The 18,822-nt window shown below is 51.1% G+C and overlaps 1 protein-coding gene across 11 annotated transcripts in view; it reads right to left on the bottom strand.

Annotated features, from left to right (window-relative positions):
- Nucleotides 1-937: 937 nt before the first annotated feature.
- LOC108921135 (FERM domain-containing protein 4A-like) overlaps nt 938-18,822 on the bottom strand; it is a 72,437-nt gene continuing 54,552 nt past the window's right edge. For 2 of the 11 annotated variants that reach the window (XM_029252036.1, XM_029252030.1), the window contains exons 12-23: nt 18,632-18,708; nt 16,718-16,856; nt 16,067-16,208; nt 11,634-11,767; nt 10,739-10,861; nt 9,464-9,695; nt 8,783-8,839; nt 8,193-8,430; nt 7,389-7,553; nt 6,278-7,164; nt 5,200-5,296; nt 938-4,021 (exon numbers count right to left, since the gene is read on the bottom strand). In XM_029252036.1, the coding sequence (XP_029107869.1) occupies nt 3,919-4,021; nt 5,200-5,296; nt 6,278-7,164; nt 7,389-7,553; nt 8,193-8,430; nt 8,783-8,839; nt 9,464-9,695; nt 10,739-10,861; nt 11,634-11,767; nt 16,067-16,208; nt 16,718-16,856; nt 18,632-18,708 (2,394 nt within the window). In that variant the 3' untranslated portion in view covers nt 938-3,918. Of the gene's footprint in view, nt 4,520-5,199; nt 5,297-6,277; nt 7,165-7,388; nt 7,554-8,192; nt 8,431-8,782; nt 8,840-9,463; nt 9,696-10,738; nt 10,862-11,633; nt 11,768-16,066; nt 16,209-16,717; nt 16,860-18,631; nt 18,709-18,822 lie in introns of all 11 variants that reach the window. The other 9 variants (XM_029252035.1, XM_029252039.1, XM_029252038.1 and 6 more) reach the window with 7 other exon arrangements.

The following is an 18,822-nucleotide window of genomic DNA, read 5'->3' as shown; positions in this document are numbered from 1 at the left end:
CATCACATGGGCCAGATAGACAAGGGGGTGTAAAATTTACTGCACCAGACTGACACACGGAACAGCCAGTGAGGGACAAAAGCTTTGAGTTTGAGACACCGGGTGTGTATCGCTCTTCCGAACTGTGTGATTAAAAGCCATTTTACAGTATAAAATAGGTGTAGTACAAGTAAAATAGACCAGAGTGTGTGAGAAAGACCCTTGTACTGAAAAAGGGCACATACTGTCAGTAACGGCTGTCGTGGTTTTTTTTCTCTCACGGAACCCTGATATATGACAGCTGAGTGTAGATATAATTATATAATAGGCAGAATTTAACTTGTAAGCCCATCTTAGCGTGATTGTATATTGTGTCTCTGAAAGTTCCTTCACAGATGTTCATAGTGGTATAAAGAGCTCAGCAGAAGCCATCGCATCAGGACGGGAGACCACACAGCGAAACCGCAACGTTTCCCTCGTGTCCAGTTTCGTCACTAGAATCATCGTTACGAAACCTGCGTGGCGCCCTTTTGAACAGGACGTCCCGATGCTCGGTGCTCCTCGGACGGCCACACGTGAGAAGGGGGCAAAGATTTGAAGGACGGGCCTTCCGGAGTTCTCCCAGTGAGGTCTGAAGGCAAACAACAAGACTGCGGAGTAGCCTTCAAAGATGCTTTTCACGACTGTAAGCAACTGAAATGGACGCAATATTGTTCCAATGGAGCGGAAAGCCCTCCGATTGATATTTCCAGTTATTCGAGCAAATTGAGCCCATTTAAACCCATGAATATTAGATGCGAAAGGACTTACCGTTGGAGAGAAAGGAGGCAGATGATTAATGTTGGCACCGAGGAGCTCCTGTGGGACACCTGAGCCATTTGTGAGTCATGAGACCTTCTCTTTGGTTCATCGGTGACACAAGAGAGACGTGACGCTCTTCCATTTAGGGAACATTCAGCAATAATTTATTTTCATAATCTGAAGAACCAGTAGGTATTCTCATTTGGAAAAGTCGTTATTGGCTGCCAACAACACAGTTTTCGAAATTGTAAAGTTACTATACAAATTAATAGAAAAAAAGAATAAATTAACTGGATATTTTCCCCCTAAATGTCCACATTTTTTCCTACAACATCCATCCACCTTATTTGTGTGGTTATGGCTAAACGGAACGGAACACAGGAGAACAGCTATACTCTTTGCTGGAGGTAATGACTATGTTTTACACTAACATCCTTCATGTTGGTAGTAGAACTATGGAGAGGATTATGTGAGAAACTACACCTACACAACAAAGCAATTATGGGTCATCTGGTGGCGCCAGAAAAATGGTTATGGTCAAAAAAAACCTAATACTGATTAAGAAAACTGAAGGAAAAAAAAAACTGAACGATTCCTTAAAAGCACACAGTCCTCCATACCTGTAAATGTCGCTAAGTGTTAACGCTTCTCTATTAAAAAAAAGGTAGTTTTTCCACTGGAAACGCTTGTCTTGTCCAGTGGAGACCGCGGCGCTGTGACAGCGATAAGGCTGAACACACACGTCCAGTGGTCGCAGTGGCGCTTGCCATCCCCCCTCGAGCAGTTCCAACACACGCTTTTCAAACGTGCTACACAAACTGGGCAAGTTTTGGCGAAAACTGAAATCCACTCAGTTTTTTCACTTGAGACGGACACAGCTGAGCGTGGGGGAACGAGAGGGACGGGACCGCACCGCACCCTGTGGTCGGAACTCTGCTCCAAGGCGTCTCCCCAACGGCGGCCTTCGGGTGGGGATAGACGGTGCGTGTTTTCGTGCTGCAGCAACATGGCGAAACACTTGCTTCGGTGCGTTTGGAGAGGCTCCCAGTCTCTTCCTTCCATCACAAAATGGAAATCCTCGTGGGACGTCGGGAGGGGTTGGGTGCAGAACCCACGTTGCCTTCTCTGACGAAGGTTCACAGTCTTCGAAGAATCGATCCACCATCGCGTATCGCTTGGTCTCATTTATTGCGGCTGAAGAGGATAAAGCGAAATGCACAACTTGAGGCACAGGGAAGAGAGGCAGACTTTTTTTTAAAAAGAAAAAAGAAAAAAAAAACTGATGCACGACGGAGAAAGTCATGCAAAGAGCGTGACTCTCACACACTGCAGGACAACAGTACATAGCTTCACTGCTCCATCCACACCAAACAAAGTGAAACGGTGCTGTGCTTTCAAACGTGTCCCGGTTCGGTGTTTTCGGGGAACGCTTTCAAGGTGCTTTTGGTTACAATATGGCTTGTACACATCGTCCTGGGCCAGAAACCCATTCGCATCATGGGGGAACCGATCAATAAACCCAAGAGCAGAATATTCACTGATCACGTGGGTCACTTTCCAGAAACGGCGTTTCTACTTCAGCACAAGTCAATGTCTGTGTGTGTGTGTGTGTGTGTGTGTGTGTGTGTGTGTGTGTGTGTGTGTGTGTGTGTGTTGAGGCAACAGTATGTCTGCACTGAAATATTTTCTGTAAACCCTCCAAGCGGGCAGTGTCTGATGACTTGTCTTTTTCACATTTAGTCTGGATTCATAATGAAACCTCTAATGAGCTTGTCTGACATGAGAATTTATAAGCATACTAAGTGTATGCTTTGGATTCTGCCTTTTTAACCAGCATAAACGTGACAAAAAGGTGACTTGAAAGAAGTGTTGTGAGTGAGGAAAAAAAAAGAAAAGAAAGAAAAATGCACATCTGAGGTTTCCAAATGACTCGACACCTTTCCTCAGCGATGGGAGTAAGGCAGAGCGCGCGAGAACGGCACTGCGACACCCGTGTCCACCTCACTTGTGCTGGAGAGCAGCGAAGGGTACGAACTCACAAAAGCAGTTGGCAGGTAACAGGTTGCGTTTCTCCGGGATTCCTGGCTCATTAAGGGGCTGTTCTTGCACTGGTGCCGCTCTTCTGCTGAAGCGCCGATAGGCGTTGCAGGGCGGTGGCAGGTCCTACCGTTACGCACCGACTTGAAGCCTGAGGTCCCGAGGGAGCTGTGCTCAGCAGACCGCTGCTCTTCATCAAGCCGGACCCTGGAGGACAACATCTAACTGCTCGTTTCGACAGAGAGAGACATAGAGCTAAAGGGGTTTCAGAAGCCGACGCATTAGAGCGAAGGGTTCGGACGCACACTCTTGAGCTGCCTCTTGTGCTTTCAAAAGGCAACCGTTTTTGAAGCTGAACGGGGACTGAGCCACACTGGCCCGAGTGCTGCGACGCAGCCGGACGCGGTGTAGCTCAGCATGGGGACGTGTGCTAAACGAAGGCTGGTGCTTTGTCGTTCCAAGGCCTGCTTGGCCCCATCTGTTATTTCCACTTGGATCTTTGGTTGCGGAAGTGCTTGGTGACGGTGTCAGAGGGAGGATCCACGGCGCACTGACCGACCCATCGACCGAACACCAGCGGTGCGGGGGGGGGGTGCAGAGATACTTCCTCAAAATTTTTCCGTTCAATCACGATCACAAGGTGAGCGGCAGTCCATCTTCCGCTATTCATATTTTCATTTTAAAAGTAAAAGCAAGGAAGAAGTACATTGGTCCAGAACCAGAGGTCATGGTGTGTGGGTCACTGCTTGTCCTCGTCAAACGCCCCCACTTCAGTTTCATTTCAGCAGCTCCCGTGGCACTGCACACGTGGCAGGAGAATGTGAGGCGAACACACAGCAGCATCTCCATGGAGACGAGATGAGGTCCGATAGCTCGGACCGGTGGCTCTGAATGTGATCGCAGCAGCTGCTGCGGGGAGGCGTTCCGCTACAGGGTCTGTCTGGACGCGCCTCACCCACCGCCCCAGCACACGGGTGAACGTGGTCGGGGGGAAGTGCTTCCTGCTGAGGGTTCTCTGAGGGGAAGGCGCGGCCCACGGGCCCACAGGCCAGCCTGGAGGAAGCTTGTGAGGGGCAGGGTTAGGGGATGAACGACAGCGGTTCAGACCAGAGTGCCCGGCTTGGCCTTTTCTCGTCCATACCACTGGACATCTGACAGCTCGGAATACAGGGAGCTGTCCAGGTAGCAGGTGTCACTGAAAGAACTGCAAAGGAATGAACATGCCGTCACTATGCAGCACGTAGGACTCACGTCGCTCTGTCAAACTGCCCGGGGAAGCTCAGTCTTACATCTACACTTTGCTCGGAAGGGACAATTTGGTCCCTTGAGATGATGGGAACACTCTAGATTCCCGATGAACCCCCACAAAAACTTCACATACAGTCGAGCTCGCAAAAACATTTTACATTGTTTGGGACTTGTTGTTTACCACATGCATTATATGCACGCGCAAACACACACACACACACACACACACACACACACACAGCAGCTTCTCCAAAACTCATCCAACGCTACAGCTAAATGTGCACAGTAGGGGCTGAAGGCAGAGAGAAGGGGGTTAATGTTGCTGGTAGGAATACAGATGTTGCACCAAGGACATCATGCGAGGGGGAAGCCTGCACTGTACCTCTATTCATCGGTACTTTGGTGAGCTGGAGATTGAGAGCGATCCTCGCTGGGAGAGTTTTCGGCAGTGTCTCTAAAGCGAGAGAAGCGGACAGCAGAGTGACGCGGCCGAGGGTTAGCAAGAGCAAAGAAACGAGATGTTAACGGAGCAGTTTTGCGGTTAGAGGGTCGAGCTTCCAAGACACAGAGGCGGTGAAGATGTTAGAGGAACTGGCATTTGCTCAGCGTCAATGACCTCATGCATTCTGCACTTCCCTGCATTTCCCCGCAAAGGAATGTGCGCAGCACTACGGTGCCCCAGTGTACTCAAGTCTTCTGCAGGGAGTACCAGCGATCTCAGCAGTCTCGCTGTGCCACTGGATGGGGGCCATTTCTGCACCCAGACCACAGCTCGCATGGCTTGGCTCAGATAGGCTGTGTGTCACCCTCCCCCCCCCCAGGCCAGGTGCTGTGAAACTCAGAGGCCTTTAGCCAAGACCACTGGAAACAAAAACACAGCCCTGTAAGTGACCTTAGACAAATATATCACCGGTTGGCTGTGACTTACACTTCCTCCCCACAACCGGCTAAAAACTTTCTTGCCCAGGCCTCGACCAACTGGACTCAAAAATGAATATGTACCCCCCTCAATCAAAAAATGGTTAGGAGCACTGACAGAAGAAACGAGTGGATGGTATTGCTTAGGGTGGCGGGGGTTAAGAGTGAAAATTAGGGGTGATCCGAAGGGGCTGAATGGCCGGTAGGTAGACTCACCCGCTCTGCCAGCTGAGCATGTGCTGCGGACTGCCAGGTGGCGTTGCAGTGGACGCACTGGACAGCGCCACACTCCTCTGGCTGTGGGGCGAGGCAGCTGCGGGGAGAGACACACACACACACACAGGAGGGGGTCAGTCAGGGTTCACAGGGCTGGGGACTCCCAGCAATGTGTGGCGAGCACAGGGTGTTGTGTCTGTGCTGTGGGGGGGTCTGGGGACGCCTGACCAGCTGCGCTCACAGGTATTCCCTTTCCTATCGCGTGTCTGCTGCAATACTGGGTGCTAATTCGGGAAAGAGCGGTAACCTAGGCAACCGCCGTAGCTGCAAACACCTTTGAAGAAAAACGAGAGGCAGAAGCCATGTATATTTTAAAGGACAAGAAAGCACACAGATGCACCGACTTAAAAGATTCATATTTAAACCCTTGTGAACGAAGCCCCGTATGTTTCCGTATCTTTTCATTAAACATTTACTGCAAGTGTTCGCTATGGCTTTTTTCCCCCCTATCCAGACACGTTGTTTAAAGGTCCCACTGGAAAGGCAGAGGACACAGAAGAGCCGAATTAAGCAACCAGACAGGATCTACAACCCAGAGCGTGAGATGAAAGAGCAGAACCTGCCAAACACAGCAGACGTGTTTGCAATTAATCCAATATCCACTCCGGCGGATTTTTATCTGCATTTCGTACAAGTTTGACGCCGACGTCATCCTCTGAGCGTGACCGCCGGCAACACCGGGACTGTTTTCGCTTTGAAGACCGGAGGGAGAGCGCAATAAAATGTGCCGTTATCAGAGTGTAAAGAGTAGCGCCTCAGCACGCTGCCAAGTGAAGTACTTACACTTTACTTAGGAGAGTCGGGACGCTGTTTTACTTTTACCGCAGTACATCTGAGGTTTACTCTGAGCTTCTCCTGGAGATAATCAGCCCCCATGAGCCCGACACTTTGTTTCCTCCCTGTCTCCCAGACCACCATCACACTGCAGAGAGAACCAGCACTGACAAGGCAGCGCTCCGAAGTTCACGGCTCAGGTTCTACCGCTCCGCTCACCCCCTCACGAGACCTTGGAACTCACCTGGAGAGCCCTTGGTTATCGAACCCATCCTGCTCCCGGGCCGGCTGTGGCTGCGGGATCCTTGCTGCGCGCCCTGTTCCGAGGAGCCGGAGCCGACGTGCGAGTGGCGGCCGTGTTCCTTGAAGGAGCCGGACGAACGCTGGTACCAGCAGCGCAGCTCATCTGACACAGCAGTCCTGGCGCCGCTCCCGCTGTCGCGGCCCAGCGAGGGAGTCCGTACGATCTGCGAGCGAGATGGCGTGAGGCGACCTCCGTTGCTGCCCCCCTCCCCCCCATCCTCCCCGCTGTGCCAGCTCTCCTTATAGAGGCCACCCGCAGTGTAAGAGTTTGAGGTCTTGAACTGTGCCTTGACACTGTAGTGTCCCTCCTGGTCACTCTCCAGGCTGCGAACCACCACAGGTGTGGCGCCGCCCTCCACGTACAGCGGATACTCCTTGATGCGGTACTGTGAGGACGGCTGGCTCTGGCTGTGTAGGTAGACACCATGGTGGCTGCCAGTACCGCCACTGCCACCGCCGCCGCCGCCGCCGTTCTTAGCCGCCAAGTTGGGCATGCTGCCGGAGCTGGAAGAGCCCAAGTGCCCGGTGGACTTGTGTCGCTGCCGCTGGCGTTGGCGCGCCTTGGAGGGCGAGTCCTCGCCAAGCGTGGAATAGTTGGAGCTGCCGGGGGCTGGGTAGTAGTGCTCGGAGCTGGAGTGGCTAGTGCAGGAGGAGCAGTCGTCCAGCGGGTCCGAACCGTTGCTGCTACGCGTGCCCAGCAAGCAGAAGTCCGGGCTGCCCGTCTCTGGCTCTGAGCCCACCAGCTTGCCCTGCGACTCAAGGCTCGAGCTGCGGTTCCTGAAGTGCTGTGCCAAGCTGTGCAGCCGTGTGGGGCTGAGGTCCACCGACCTGGGGGGGTTACAGAAATCCATAGTGAGCTGGCCAGATACAGAGAGACATTAATACAAGAGTATTAAACAAAGGGTCCTGCCTCATAATCTTCATCTTCATTTCATCCTCCTTCTGTGACCCTCTAAAATAGCTAATTTACCGAACATGTAGAATCCCACTTTCACATGTGGCAGGCGTCCTTGTTATGCATACAAGTACACAGACGGTACGTGTTCCTCGACCTGGTGGAGTGGACGTAGTGTGGGGCACGGGTCCTTAGGTCAGGTGTGGAGGGCATGCTGGACTGGGAGCTCCAGTGGTTTGGGGCTCTGATTGGGCTGCTTTGCAGTGAGCCGCTCCCTCCGGCCTCCGTGCAGCTGCCTGAGCTGGGGAAACGTCTGTGATTGCTGCAAGGGCGAAGACATCCCGTGAGCTCCTGGGGCCTAGCACAGCTTAACTGACAAAACGAAGGATGCCAAACCCCGTCTACTGTACAGACACACACACACACACACACACACACACAGTATTTGTTCCATTTTAAGTTCTCAGGTTAACTATGATTTCTGTCTCCCTTTGCACACAAGAAGCAAAGAAATTACAGCCACAAACCTAACTGTGAATGTCTTGGCCTGGATTTCTGTCACAGATGATGTCGACTGACTGTCATCCATTCACATTTATTTGACACTTTTATCTAAAGTGATTTGCAGTGTTAAGGTACTTACAATTATTTACCCATTTATACAGTTGGCTTTTTTTTTTTTTTTTTTTTTAACTGGAGGAATTCAGGGTAAGTACCTTGTTTAAAGGTACTACAGTGGGAGGTAAGGAATCAAACCTCCAATCTCTCAGTTCAAGGGCAGCAGCTCTAACCACTAAACTACCAGCTGTCCATCCAGCCAGCAGCTTTCAAACTCAAGTCTTAATTTTTCAAGAAAGAACCCAGAACTATCTCATTTGGACAACATTGGAGGAGCTTATGGACTTTTTTGGGCAAATGGGAGATTTTTCCAATAATTCACAAGCCACCTCAGTGGCCCCACCTGGAGTGGCTGTGGGAAGAGCGCTTCTTGGCACGCTCGTAGGGCTCGTCCAGCGAGGACTCGCTCCACATCCTGGGCTTGATGGGGGATTTGTCATAGTCATTGCGCTGGTAGTGCAGGTGGCGTAGGCCCTCCAGGGACTGCGGGGGTGGAGGCCGGCCGTGGGACGGTGGTCGAGGTGGCAGGCCTTTATGGGGGGAGACTGTTGGGGAGAAGGTGCCCAGCACCTGAGCATCATCTAAAGGCAGGAAAGAAACACACACACACACACACGCACACACGCACACACACACACACACAGAGAGCAGTTTTTAGGATGACAGCCATTTCTGTGAATGTCACAATAGAACAACACTGACAACCTCTTCAAACCTGTTTCAGCTCAATGACACGTTTACAGATACTGTATATGCTCTGTGGAACGACTGTATCCACATCGCCACGTTGGTCATGAACCTATTTGATCCTATCAGCCCTGCTAGGGTGCCAAAGAGAGCAGTCTTGTGTCAAATAGGGAGAAGAAAACCCAAACCACAGATCTACAGTAAACCATGCAAAATAATCGAGAGCAGCATTCGGCATCAACGTACCGTCATCGAGAACAAGGGCGTCTGACAGCGAGCTGTCTTCAGAGCCAATGTTGGCCTCTGTGGGGCGACACAAGGATCGGGGCGAAGAGCGTGTCACAACGAGCCACACGAATCAATGCGAGACCACGAAACCAAGAGAACTGGGACTCAAACACTGCTTGTCCTTATTCAGCTTTCCATATCAATGCTAATTCTCACATAATTAACCAGGGTGTTCCGCTACTGGAGTTTCAATGGGAAAATACTTTCCCACATTTCTCAATTTATGTGGCAGAGGGGAGATGAGAACAAAGCATGTAGTGTTCAACTAGAGTAATAAAAAATGATGACTTTCCAAATTTACTTTTTTTTACTTTTATTAAATAAACACGTCTGTGGGTCACATCTGACCTCCCGCTGGTCTGAACTCAAACGGCACAGTCATGAATTACCGTGCTCTCCGCGTGCCTTTATAAGGCGTCGTGGCTTTTCACTCGGGGATCGTATATGCTTTAAATGTAAACTATGAACAAGGCTACAACAGAAAAGTCCCATATTTATCACAACAAATTATTTTCATTTTCAAATGGAGCAAAGCTCATCATGTAAAGGGTGTAAGATCCTGCCTGGACTCACGCCTCTCTCTCTACCACAAAAGTGACTGAGACCGTTTGCCTGCGTCGCAATGGCTTCACGACCCACCCTCGATGATGAGCGAGGCCCTCTGCGTCGGCTTCTTGCCAGATCGGATACGATACTCATTGATGGCGTTCTCGATGTCCTGCAGCTTCTTCAGGGCGTTCAGATATGATGTTTTCCTCTGTTTCTTCAGCTTCTTGCTGCTGACGTGGGGGTCACCGGCCAGCCGCCTCGCTGCCTCCGTGATCTGGGACTGGATGGCAAACTCCCGCTCCAGCCGTTCCAGCTCCTCCTCCTGCCAGGGCGCAGTGAACTATTTCCATTAAGCTACACTTCCACACGCACCCGGTCAAATACCCCAGTACTCTCTTTTGCTTGCTTAGCGTTTGTTTTCATCCAGAGTCACTATTTCTCCCTTTTGTAAAACCGGAGCAAAGTACTCTTCTCAAGGGTACAAGAGCTGGACCCCCCATCCTGTGACTTGACCTTCACTGCCTTTCTACCTCCTGTCCGTTCATGACTCCCAGTGAGTATTTTCATTGTGCTGGTCCCAAACACCTTCACACTCTGCCAGAAACCTTCTCTGTACATCTGTTCATAGCACAGTGATTACAACTGCTGCCTTTGGATCTGAAGGTCACAGGTTTGATTCCCACCTCCAGCCAGCTGTAGTACCCTTAAGCAAGGTACCTACCTAAAATTACCCAGCTCTATAAATGGGTAAATAATTGTAAAAACCTTAACATTGCAAGCTGCTTTGGAGAAAAGCATTCAGAGATTTTAATAAATATAGCTATAATGTAACTATAAGCTGCAGATGTGATGCTGAGTCTCCTAGGGGGATGTGAAGAAAAGTGAGACAGAGCAAAGGCTACAGTTTTTGGGCAGGATTCCCGGACAAACAACAAAAACGGTGAACGAAAGCAGAGCACTTGCCAGTGGGATGCGAGGGTGGCGATACATTCGTTACAGACACCATGTGTCCACTACCTCGCACAAGTGGCGCTTCTAAAAGAGCTCTTTATGGTATCGCCAAAGAGGACAGTGCTTTTGTACGTTTGGTGAAATCCTTCCTCTCGCTTTTTGTCAACACACACGATCCTGCTATGAGCGCAGAGCCTATTCCACGACTTCCAGTGTCATGACGGAAAGTGTGCGCTGGACAGAGGCGGCGGTTCAGGAAGAGGATGAACACACTGCAGCTCTCGCTGATGCTTCGAAATGACGGCGTGCTGGACGTGCGCAGAGGGAGCGCCGCCCACAAGGAGGACGCCTCTTCCGAGGAACGTCACACTTTACGAGTCGCAGCACACGGGCATTCAGATGAAGAGTCCTCACCTCTCCCTTAGGCAGAATCTTCTGCTCATCTAGTTTGAAGGCTGTGCCGATCTTGCGGTGAACAACAGGGAGCTCCTCCCCAGGGTCCAGTGGGTACTCCTTGGGCAATTTCCCCGTCAGCTCCTGGCAGCAGATAGTCAGTAATGTCATTCAAAACCTTACTCTCACTTCATTTGTTCTCTAACAGAGTAAAAGCACAAAGGTTTTTGGTTCTGGCTCTGATGTGGTGGAATGACCCCCCCCACTCAGAACTGCTGAATCCCTCTCCACACTCAAGAAGGGACTCAAAACTCTCCGCTTGTGTACTCACTTCTCCCCTGATCTCGTAAGTGCATGATAAACGTGTGTTTGAGTTTTATCATCTTAAATAATTTGTTTAATAATGGAAAAGCCTTACAGGGGGGTGCAGTGGCGCAGCGGGCTTGGCTGGGTCCCGCTCTCTGGTGGGTCTGGGGTTCGAGCCCTGCTTGGGGTGCCCTGCAACAGACTGGTATCCCGTCCTGGGTGTCTCCCCTCCCCATCCAGCCTTGCGCCCTGTGTTGCTGGGTTAGGCTCTGGTTTGTCAGGACAAGCAGCTTCAGACAGCGTGTGCGTGTGTGTGCGTGCGGAAAAGCGTTTATGCAGCTAGTCATATGATGTATGTTCATGTGGTGGGACAAGACAAACTGACTGCACTTTAGAATCACGTGTCTACAACCCAATCTCTCCTTCTGTTGAGACACTTTGGAAAAAGGCAACTGCTAAAGGAATAAAAGTAAATGCGAACATTTCAGAGAATCATCACTGCTGTGCCGCAGGAGATCAAGCATGTTTCGGTATTGTGTCCGTACTCTTCAAAATGACTCATTGTGACAGGAAGCGCACCAGGAGGTGCTATAGTCTCCTCGGCCCGTACCGCCTCTCGGATGCAGATGCTCTTGAGCTCCTCAAGCCGCTGCCGCAGCGTCTCCTCCAGGGCTTCCTGCCTGGCCCTGAGGGCTGCCAGCATGTCCTTCTTGGCTGTCTGGGAGCTGTCTGACTCCTGGGAGCCTGTGGAAAAGCACGCCGTCAGTGGCCCTGCTGTGGGCAGTGTCTGACCGCAGCGCACATTGTAGGCCGAGCCTGCGTCTTCCGACAACCCTAAGAACAAAGGGAGCAAAACTTGCTGTGAGTGACCCTGATCTCAGCGCAGCCCCTGCTGCTGACTCACTGCGCCTGCAAACAGCCCTTGGGGGAGAAACACCGACTCCCTCGTGTGCGGTACAGAGCGAGGAGGACACAACGTCCCTTACCAAGGGCGAGGGCCTAAGGAAACCCCTCCTACCGTCTTACTTTTGGTGGGCAGAGGCAACAATGCAGGCCTATTTGCACCTGTGGCCCCCTGCCAGGATGTTTATGAGGAAGAGAGTGGAGCAGGTGATAAGCAAGCTTAGTCTGGGCTCTGTTCACATGTAGTGAGTGTGTGTTCACGTGATACTGGCTTGCGTGTTTGGCTGAGGGCTACGGCCCTCAAACCACAGGCTCCTCCTAAAGACCTTTGAAGGAGATGAACCTGCACGCCTATTATTTTATTTCGGCGAAATCCACATCATTGCAATTCCTGCAGAACCCCTTACTGAACAATAAGGTTTAAAGAGGGACAGCCAGTAGTGCAGTGGTTGGCGCTGCTGCCTTTCGACCCAAGGGTGGCAGGTTCGATTCCCACCTCCGGCTGTAGTACCCTTGAGCAAGGTACTTACCCTCAATTGCTCCAGTAAAGTAACCCAGCTGTATAAATGAGTGAATAATTGTAAGCAGACTAATGCAGTAAGTTGCTTTTGAAAAGAGCGTCATATAAATGTACTGTAGTAGCACCACATTATAGCAAATAACATAAATGGGGTTAGAAACAGCTGCCAGTTGTTTACTCCACACAGGCATAATGCCAGTTAGCAATAGTCGGGGAAGGCCAACGCGACACACTATCAACAGGAAGCCGGGGAGGCGCAAACGCGGAGCTGTCAATAGGAGGAAAGCACGATGAGTGACAAACGGAGGATATCCTCTATGCCGACATACCCACTGGAACACGCAACGCCGCTGCTTCCTGATGAGTGATCATTAGTGGCGTGGAGAATTAAGAGAACGCTCGCTAACGGTTGCGTACCGTGTCAGCTTGGAAAATAACCGGAGCGCTTCGCAGATGGGGAACCCGAGAGCCTTTCTGCTCCCGTCCGCAGACCCAACGATTCTCTTTGGAATTACCTCCGAGTTCACGCACAGGGGACGGGGGTCTGACCCGTTCAGGAAAACCTGAGGAGGGCGGACCGGTACGACACCGGGGCACCGTGCGTTGTAACGCGTGGGCCGGTGACCGGCGTTTGCTCCTGACTCGGCGCACGCTGATGTCATGCTGGTATCCGCAGCGCCTTCCTGTTGTTTGGGTCCAGACACTGAATTCACACCATCTGAGTAAATATGTCCTCTTCAGGCAAGTGGACCACAGCAGCACTACAGGTCCCCTGGTCTCAGAGATCATTTACATCCAAGCACATTAAACACACAAGCTTTTCATGGAGAGACCCTTTTTAGGAGGCTCACCTGGAGGACACAGTGGTATTTTTAGCAGATCTCGTTCCATGTATGTATTAAAAATAAAACTAGTGTATATTTTAAAGTGTGGGGGGCGCGGTGGCACAGCGGGTTTGGCCAGGTCCCGCTCTCTGGTGGGTGTGGGGTTTGAGTCCCACTTGGGGTGCCTTGCGATGGACTGGCGTCCTGTCCTGGGTGGGTCTGGGTGGGTCCCCTCCCCCTTCAGCCTTACGTCCTGTGTTGTCGGGTTAGGCTCTGGCTCCCCGCAACCCCACCTGGGACAAGCGGTTTCAGACAGTGTGTGTGTGTGCGCGCATTTTAAAGTAAATACAACTTACTACATACTACAGTAAAGTCATAAAAAAACCTTGAAGAGGAAAGTAAATGCACAGATGCAGAGCAGCAGCTCCAAGAACATGAAGAGTGTCAAAGGAGGTTCTCCTTAAGAGAAGGTCCAGGCAACATGCTGTGCTCCAGGTACCCAGCACTTAGTAAGTGACACACACACACACACACACACACACTGCTCTACCCCAGCGGATTTGTGACTCAAGGACAGTGGAAGTAGCGTCGCGAAAACACCGGACCCACTATCAACGAATAAAAGCCAAACAGTAAAAATAGCACTTGTGAGAATTTGTGTGAAGGTCTGCAAATCATTTTGTGCAACGTTTCATTTTCCTTCAGCCACGCTCTCCGTTCCAGAAAACCAAAGAAAGCAATTAGTACTGTCGACAGCAAGTCTAATATATCGGACAAAGTATCTGACACTTTCACTCTGCAGCTTTTGCCTCCTGCACGTAAATGGCACTAAGAATGCGGGGGTCACGAACAAACAACCGCCAGTGCGAGAACCTGTTTTTACACGTCTACATGCAACACTTCTTCTCAACCGGACGGCAGCCTCCAACGGCACAACCGTGTTAGAGAAATGCGACACCCAATTAAGAGGTAGGAAAACCTGAGAATCATTTTTTCCAAAAGTACCTTCCCCTCAGCCTTTCAATAAGAAACAGAACTTCCACTTTTATCTAATCCGCTGCCATTCAAACACTGCAGGTTTAGTGGGCAGTGTGTACGTGGCGCCGGAACATGACGCTGCGATCCACAGCGGGCCTGTACCTTGCTCCCACAAAACCCCAACTAAACACAACTGGACCATATTATACGTAGAGCCCAGATGACGGATATGACACCATTTCCCTCATGGGCTTCACCCTTGATGACCTACGAATCACTACATCCCTCAGACCCAAAGCTACCTCTCTCCTTCCGGGACTGTGTCTCAAAGCATAATTACATCTTGGAACAAGGGAAGACAGCCCATTGCCCCTCACCGGAGTCCTGGGAAAAGCCCCAGGCTGCTCAGTACTCAGAACCGAATGTGAAATCTGGTGTATTATGGCACTACAGTATATACCACTTCATCCCACTATACACCGCGACATCCTACTATACACCACCATGTACCACTATATACCACTACATCCCACTACGTGCCACTATATACCACTATGCCCCACTATGTACCATGTACCGCTATGTACCACTCGTAGGATAGAGCAGAAAACATGACTGGCTAAGAGGGTGCAGCTGTGTATTCACATCCAAACAGTGCAAGGTCCTCCTATTTTTTACACACACACACACACACAAAAAACTTGGCAGCACAATCTGTGGACAGCCTCATTAAACAGCTGCTGAGGTACTTTAGGGAGGCACTGAGAAGAGCCAATACAGAACTGCAGCCGAGATCGCTACGTATCCATAGATGCGCGTGTAATTCAAACATACATGGGGAAAACTTTGCAGCTGTAACACTGGAGCAGACTGGTGCCGTACGGAGACAAGGATCTTGCCCGAACATCACTGAGCAGACAGAACTGAAGGCTAGAGAGTGCCGCACAGCTCTTTTATTCTCATTGCCTTAACTGTGTCCTGTGCGCTGTGCCCTGGGCCATGGAGACGCACCGAGTTTTCATCCAGCTGGCCATTCAATAACACGGTGTGAAAACATGAAACTCTACAACCAGCCCCCCAACTGTAGCCTAACCTTCAGCATTTCTGCACATATTAACTTCCTTCCTTCAAAGAAGAACTAAAAATTCAATACACATAATCAAGTTCAACCCTCGATGAGTCCTTGACATCAATGTCTCCACGCTCTTCATACTAAGGCGCATGGATGCTCGTGGTGAAGGACTGCAAGGCGCACAAGGAGGCAAGGAGAAGAAGCAGCTTGTGCAGCTTACAGCACAACAACCTGGAGGCACAGTGCTGCCTGCAAAACTCTCAACTGGTGGGACCCCCATGGAGCCACTGGAGACGGGTGCAGGGAGCAGGGTTCTGGAAAAGGGCTCTTTATTGCACGTGTTTTATTAATAGCAGCCTCGACAAGACGCTACAGACACTACGAGACGGTCTGCTGAACACTGGAGAGGTCCCCCAGGTCACTCTGAGCCCCCCTACTGCACACAGTGGTTAGGGGGTCAACCCTTGAATCCCCCAGAATTCCCCAGTGGCAGACGAAGCAACAGCCAATCAGAGAGGAACACAGGACTATTTACAGGAATAGACACTAAACCCAACTATTTATCTACTATTAATGCACAGCAGCCCACTTCGGCACAATTACGGTATTCAAGAATTTTGCTCACGGACAAATACTTCGGGTAAGAGAGCGAACGCTGCACTCTACCTGCACATGTGTACACCAGGAGGTAAAGAGTGACGTCTTGCTCTAAGCTCTGTGTGGAGGCACACGTGGGGGGTACGCACCTGAAGACAGGAGGCTTCCGCTGCTGCCACTGATGATCTTGCCCTTACTGCCCATGTTGGCCAACTTGGATGTCTTTAGTGTCCCCGTCTCTGTCAGATCGATGGCGATCTCACTCAGGCTTCGTGCTGCGTGGATTTTTGACTGCACACACAGGTAGCGAAACGATATTAACAATATAATCAAGCTGTTGCTCATATGCGGTGCCCGGCGATAACAGAACCCTGCAGAATTCCTCTGCAGCACATGCAGAAGTGTGTGTGTATGCGTGCGTCCGCGCGCATGTCTCTGCGTTTTCACATACGTGCTTCTGCGGCTACGTGTGCACACGTGTGAGTTGAGCTCTGTCATTTGAGGGTGCGTGTGCGTCTGCACCCGAAGCCGCAGCCTGGGGAGACCCGCGCCCCTCCCCCGTCGCGAGCCAAACTCCCGCCCCGGTGCGCCAGAGCCGACCGCCACTAAGACCGGGGATTAGGGGCAGTTCTTCCAGCAGGAGTGTTAAACCCATTGCCCTAGCGGTCGCGCTTCTCCATTTCATCCCATCTAAACCACATGATAACAGCCTTTCCAGGAGGCCTGGACCCCAGACCTCTCTCATTTCAAAGTCGTTTCATGGACGACAGAGACGTGTCCCTCCCGTGGCCCTCGCTCACCTTGCTCTGCTTCCTGTCCAGGTAGAACTGGTGCTGGCTGATGGCCATAGCCCAGATGGACTTGATGAGGGCTGGGCTGGCGTACCAGGTGTGCACGGCGATGCCGCTGTGGCCGAACGTCCTGCGGGTCACCGACGCCCTACAGTGGAACGGAACACCAGGACACTTTATATTCACTGTTTATGTTCAACGCCATTTACGCTGAAGCAAACGTACACTTTTACACACACGTCACATACACTATTTACAAGCACAGAGGGACAGCTTGTTAGACAGAGATGCCCAACCAAATAGCTGCCACACACGTTGTTTGCCACAGCAGGGGCCGAGATGTCCCCGACTGACTCATGAACCGTCCTGCAATTTGGGGACGGCGATCATCCTGGGCTCTGCGTGAAGCCGCTGGTCTCACGCAAAAACGGACACGGTATCTTGGAGGGGTAAAGCTGACCGTGAGGTCCAACGTGAGCTGGTAAACCAGCGCTGCCCCAGCGTAAGCTGTTGTTAAGGGGTCATTCAGACACCTCCTCCAGAGTCGACCTGTGTGGAGGAACTCAGAAGATGGACCAAGACGGAAGAGTGTTTCCTCCCATTTGGCTGGAATGGATTCTGGGCGGTGGGTTGGATCGGGTCCTGCTCTCTGATGGGTCTGGGGTTCAAGTCCTGCTTGGGGTACCTTGCGACGGACTGGCGTCCCGTCCCGGATGTGTCCCCTCCCCCTCCAGCCTTACGCCCTCGGTTGCCAGGTTAGGCTCCGGCTCCCCGCAACCCCGTATGGGACAAGCGGTTCAGAAAGTGTGTGTGTGTGTGTGGATTCTGTGTGCGAGACTGAAAACAAAAGCGGTGCCTCCTAGAGGAAGCAGCAGCACAACGGCTGTGATGCATCCCCTCCGATCTTGAGCAGGAGCCTGTTCAGTAGAACACTAATGTGTTTTCATTTATCTGACGCTTTTCTCCAAAACCACTTACACTGTTAACCTACCTAGAGTTATTTACCCATTTATACAGCTGGGTCATTTTACTGGAGCAAAATTAGGATAAGTACCTTGATCAAGGGTACTACAGCTGGAGGTGGGAATCAAACCTGCAACCTTTGGGTCCAAAGGCAGCAGCTCTAAGCACTACATTATCAGTGGTGCCACATGCAGTAAGTAAAAAACACTGAATGGGACTGTGGGCTCATGCAAAGGCTGGACTGAAAGCGAGAGGTGTGGATCTGTCTCGGTCTCTCCCCGTCCGACAGTCTCGTGACACCAAACCTTCCGCTGGAATTCGCTGGAAAGGGAGAGGGAAGACGCAGGAATGAGGCAGGCGTTACACAAGAGTCTGGATCCCTGAGCGGCGGGCTGCAGAAGACACCGGCAAGAGCGTGGCCTGAGACCAGCTCACATAGCTCCACGTACGACTTGCAGCACAGAGCAAATGAGAGCTCCTCACAGAGCTGCACGCAGCTCATCGGCTCATCGCTCAATTCAGGGAAACAAAGGAGGAAGGAAAGAAAGCGCTCACTGCATAACATCCAGGAACACACTGCTAGGGTTCACACTACGGTACCAGCGTGTTCAAACAAAGTGAGGCATCAGGTGAAAAGACAGACAGTAAAGATGCCAGAACACCACAGTTTCCCAGTGCATCTCTACAAGACAATGTTCACAGGAGGAAAGAGAGACTTTGAACACGTTATAGATTCATCAAGTCAAAGTCAGGCTAAAAACTGAATAATTAAATAAATAAATATGAATATGAATGATGCTTGAGAATATAAATTCCAAAGAAGAACCTGAGGTCACCTGTGCGTCCGTGTTGGTGTGGATTTGTGACGACAACTGAGAGAAGGTGACAACGCGAACGAAACGAGCGACTGTATTCGGCGGCAGCGTGAGCGTCAAGCGCTTGGGTGTAATATAGATTTACCTTCGAGGGTCATGAACTTCCACTGAGAACTTCTTCTCCCTGAAGTAGAGATTTTCCAGCTGCCTCCATTGGAAGACCTGTGGAGCAGGAGACACACCTGAGCCAAAGTCTCTCCTCCAGACACAAGGCGCTACATCCCAAGCGGAGCCAACGGTTGCGTCACAGAGACACCGGCACTGATGGTATCCAGA

Source organism: Scleropages formosus, chromosome 5, assembly GCF_900964775.1.
Source record: "Scleropages formosus chromosome 5, fSclFor1.1, whole genome shotgun sequence".
NCBI classification, from domain to species: domain Eukaryota; kingdom Metazoa; phylum Chordata; class Actinopteri; order Osteoglossiformes; family Osteoglossidae; genus Scleropages; species Scleropages formosus.
Note: the sequence above shows the minus strand (reverse complement) of the source record. Positions and strands in the feature narration are given on the sequence as shown.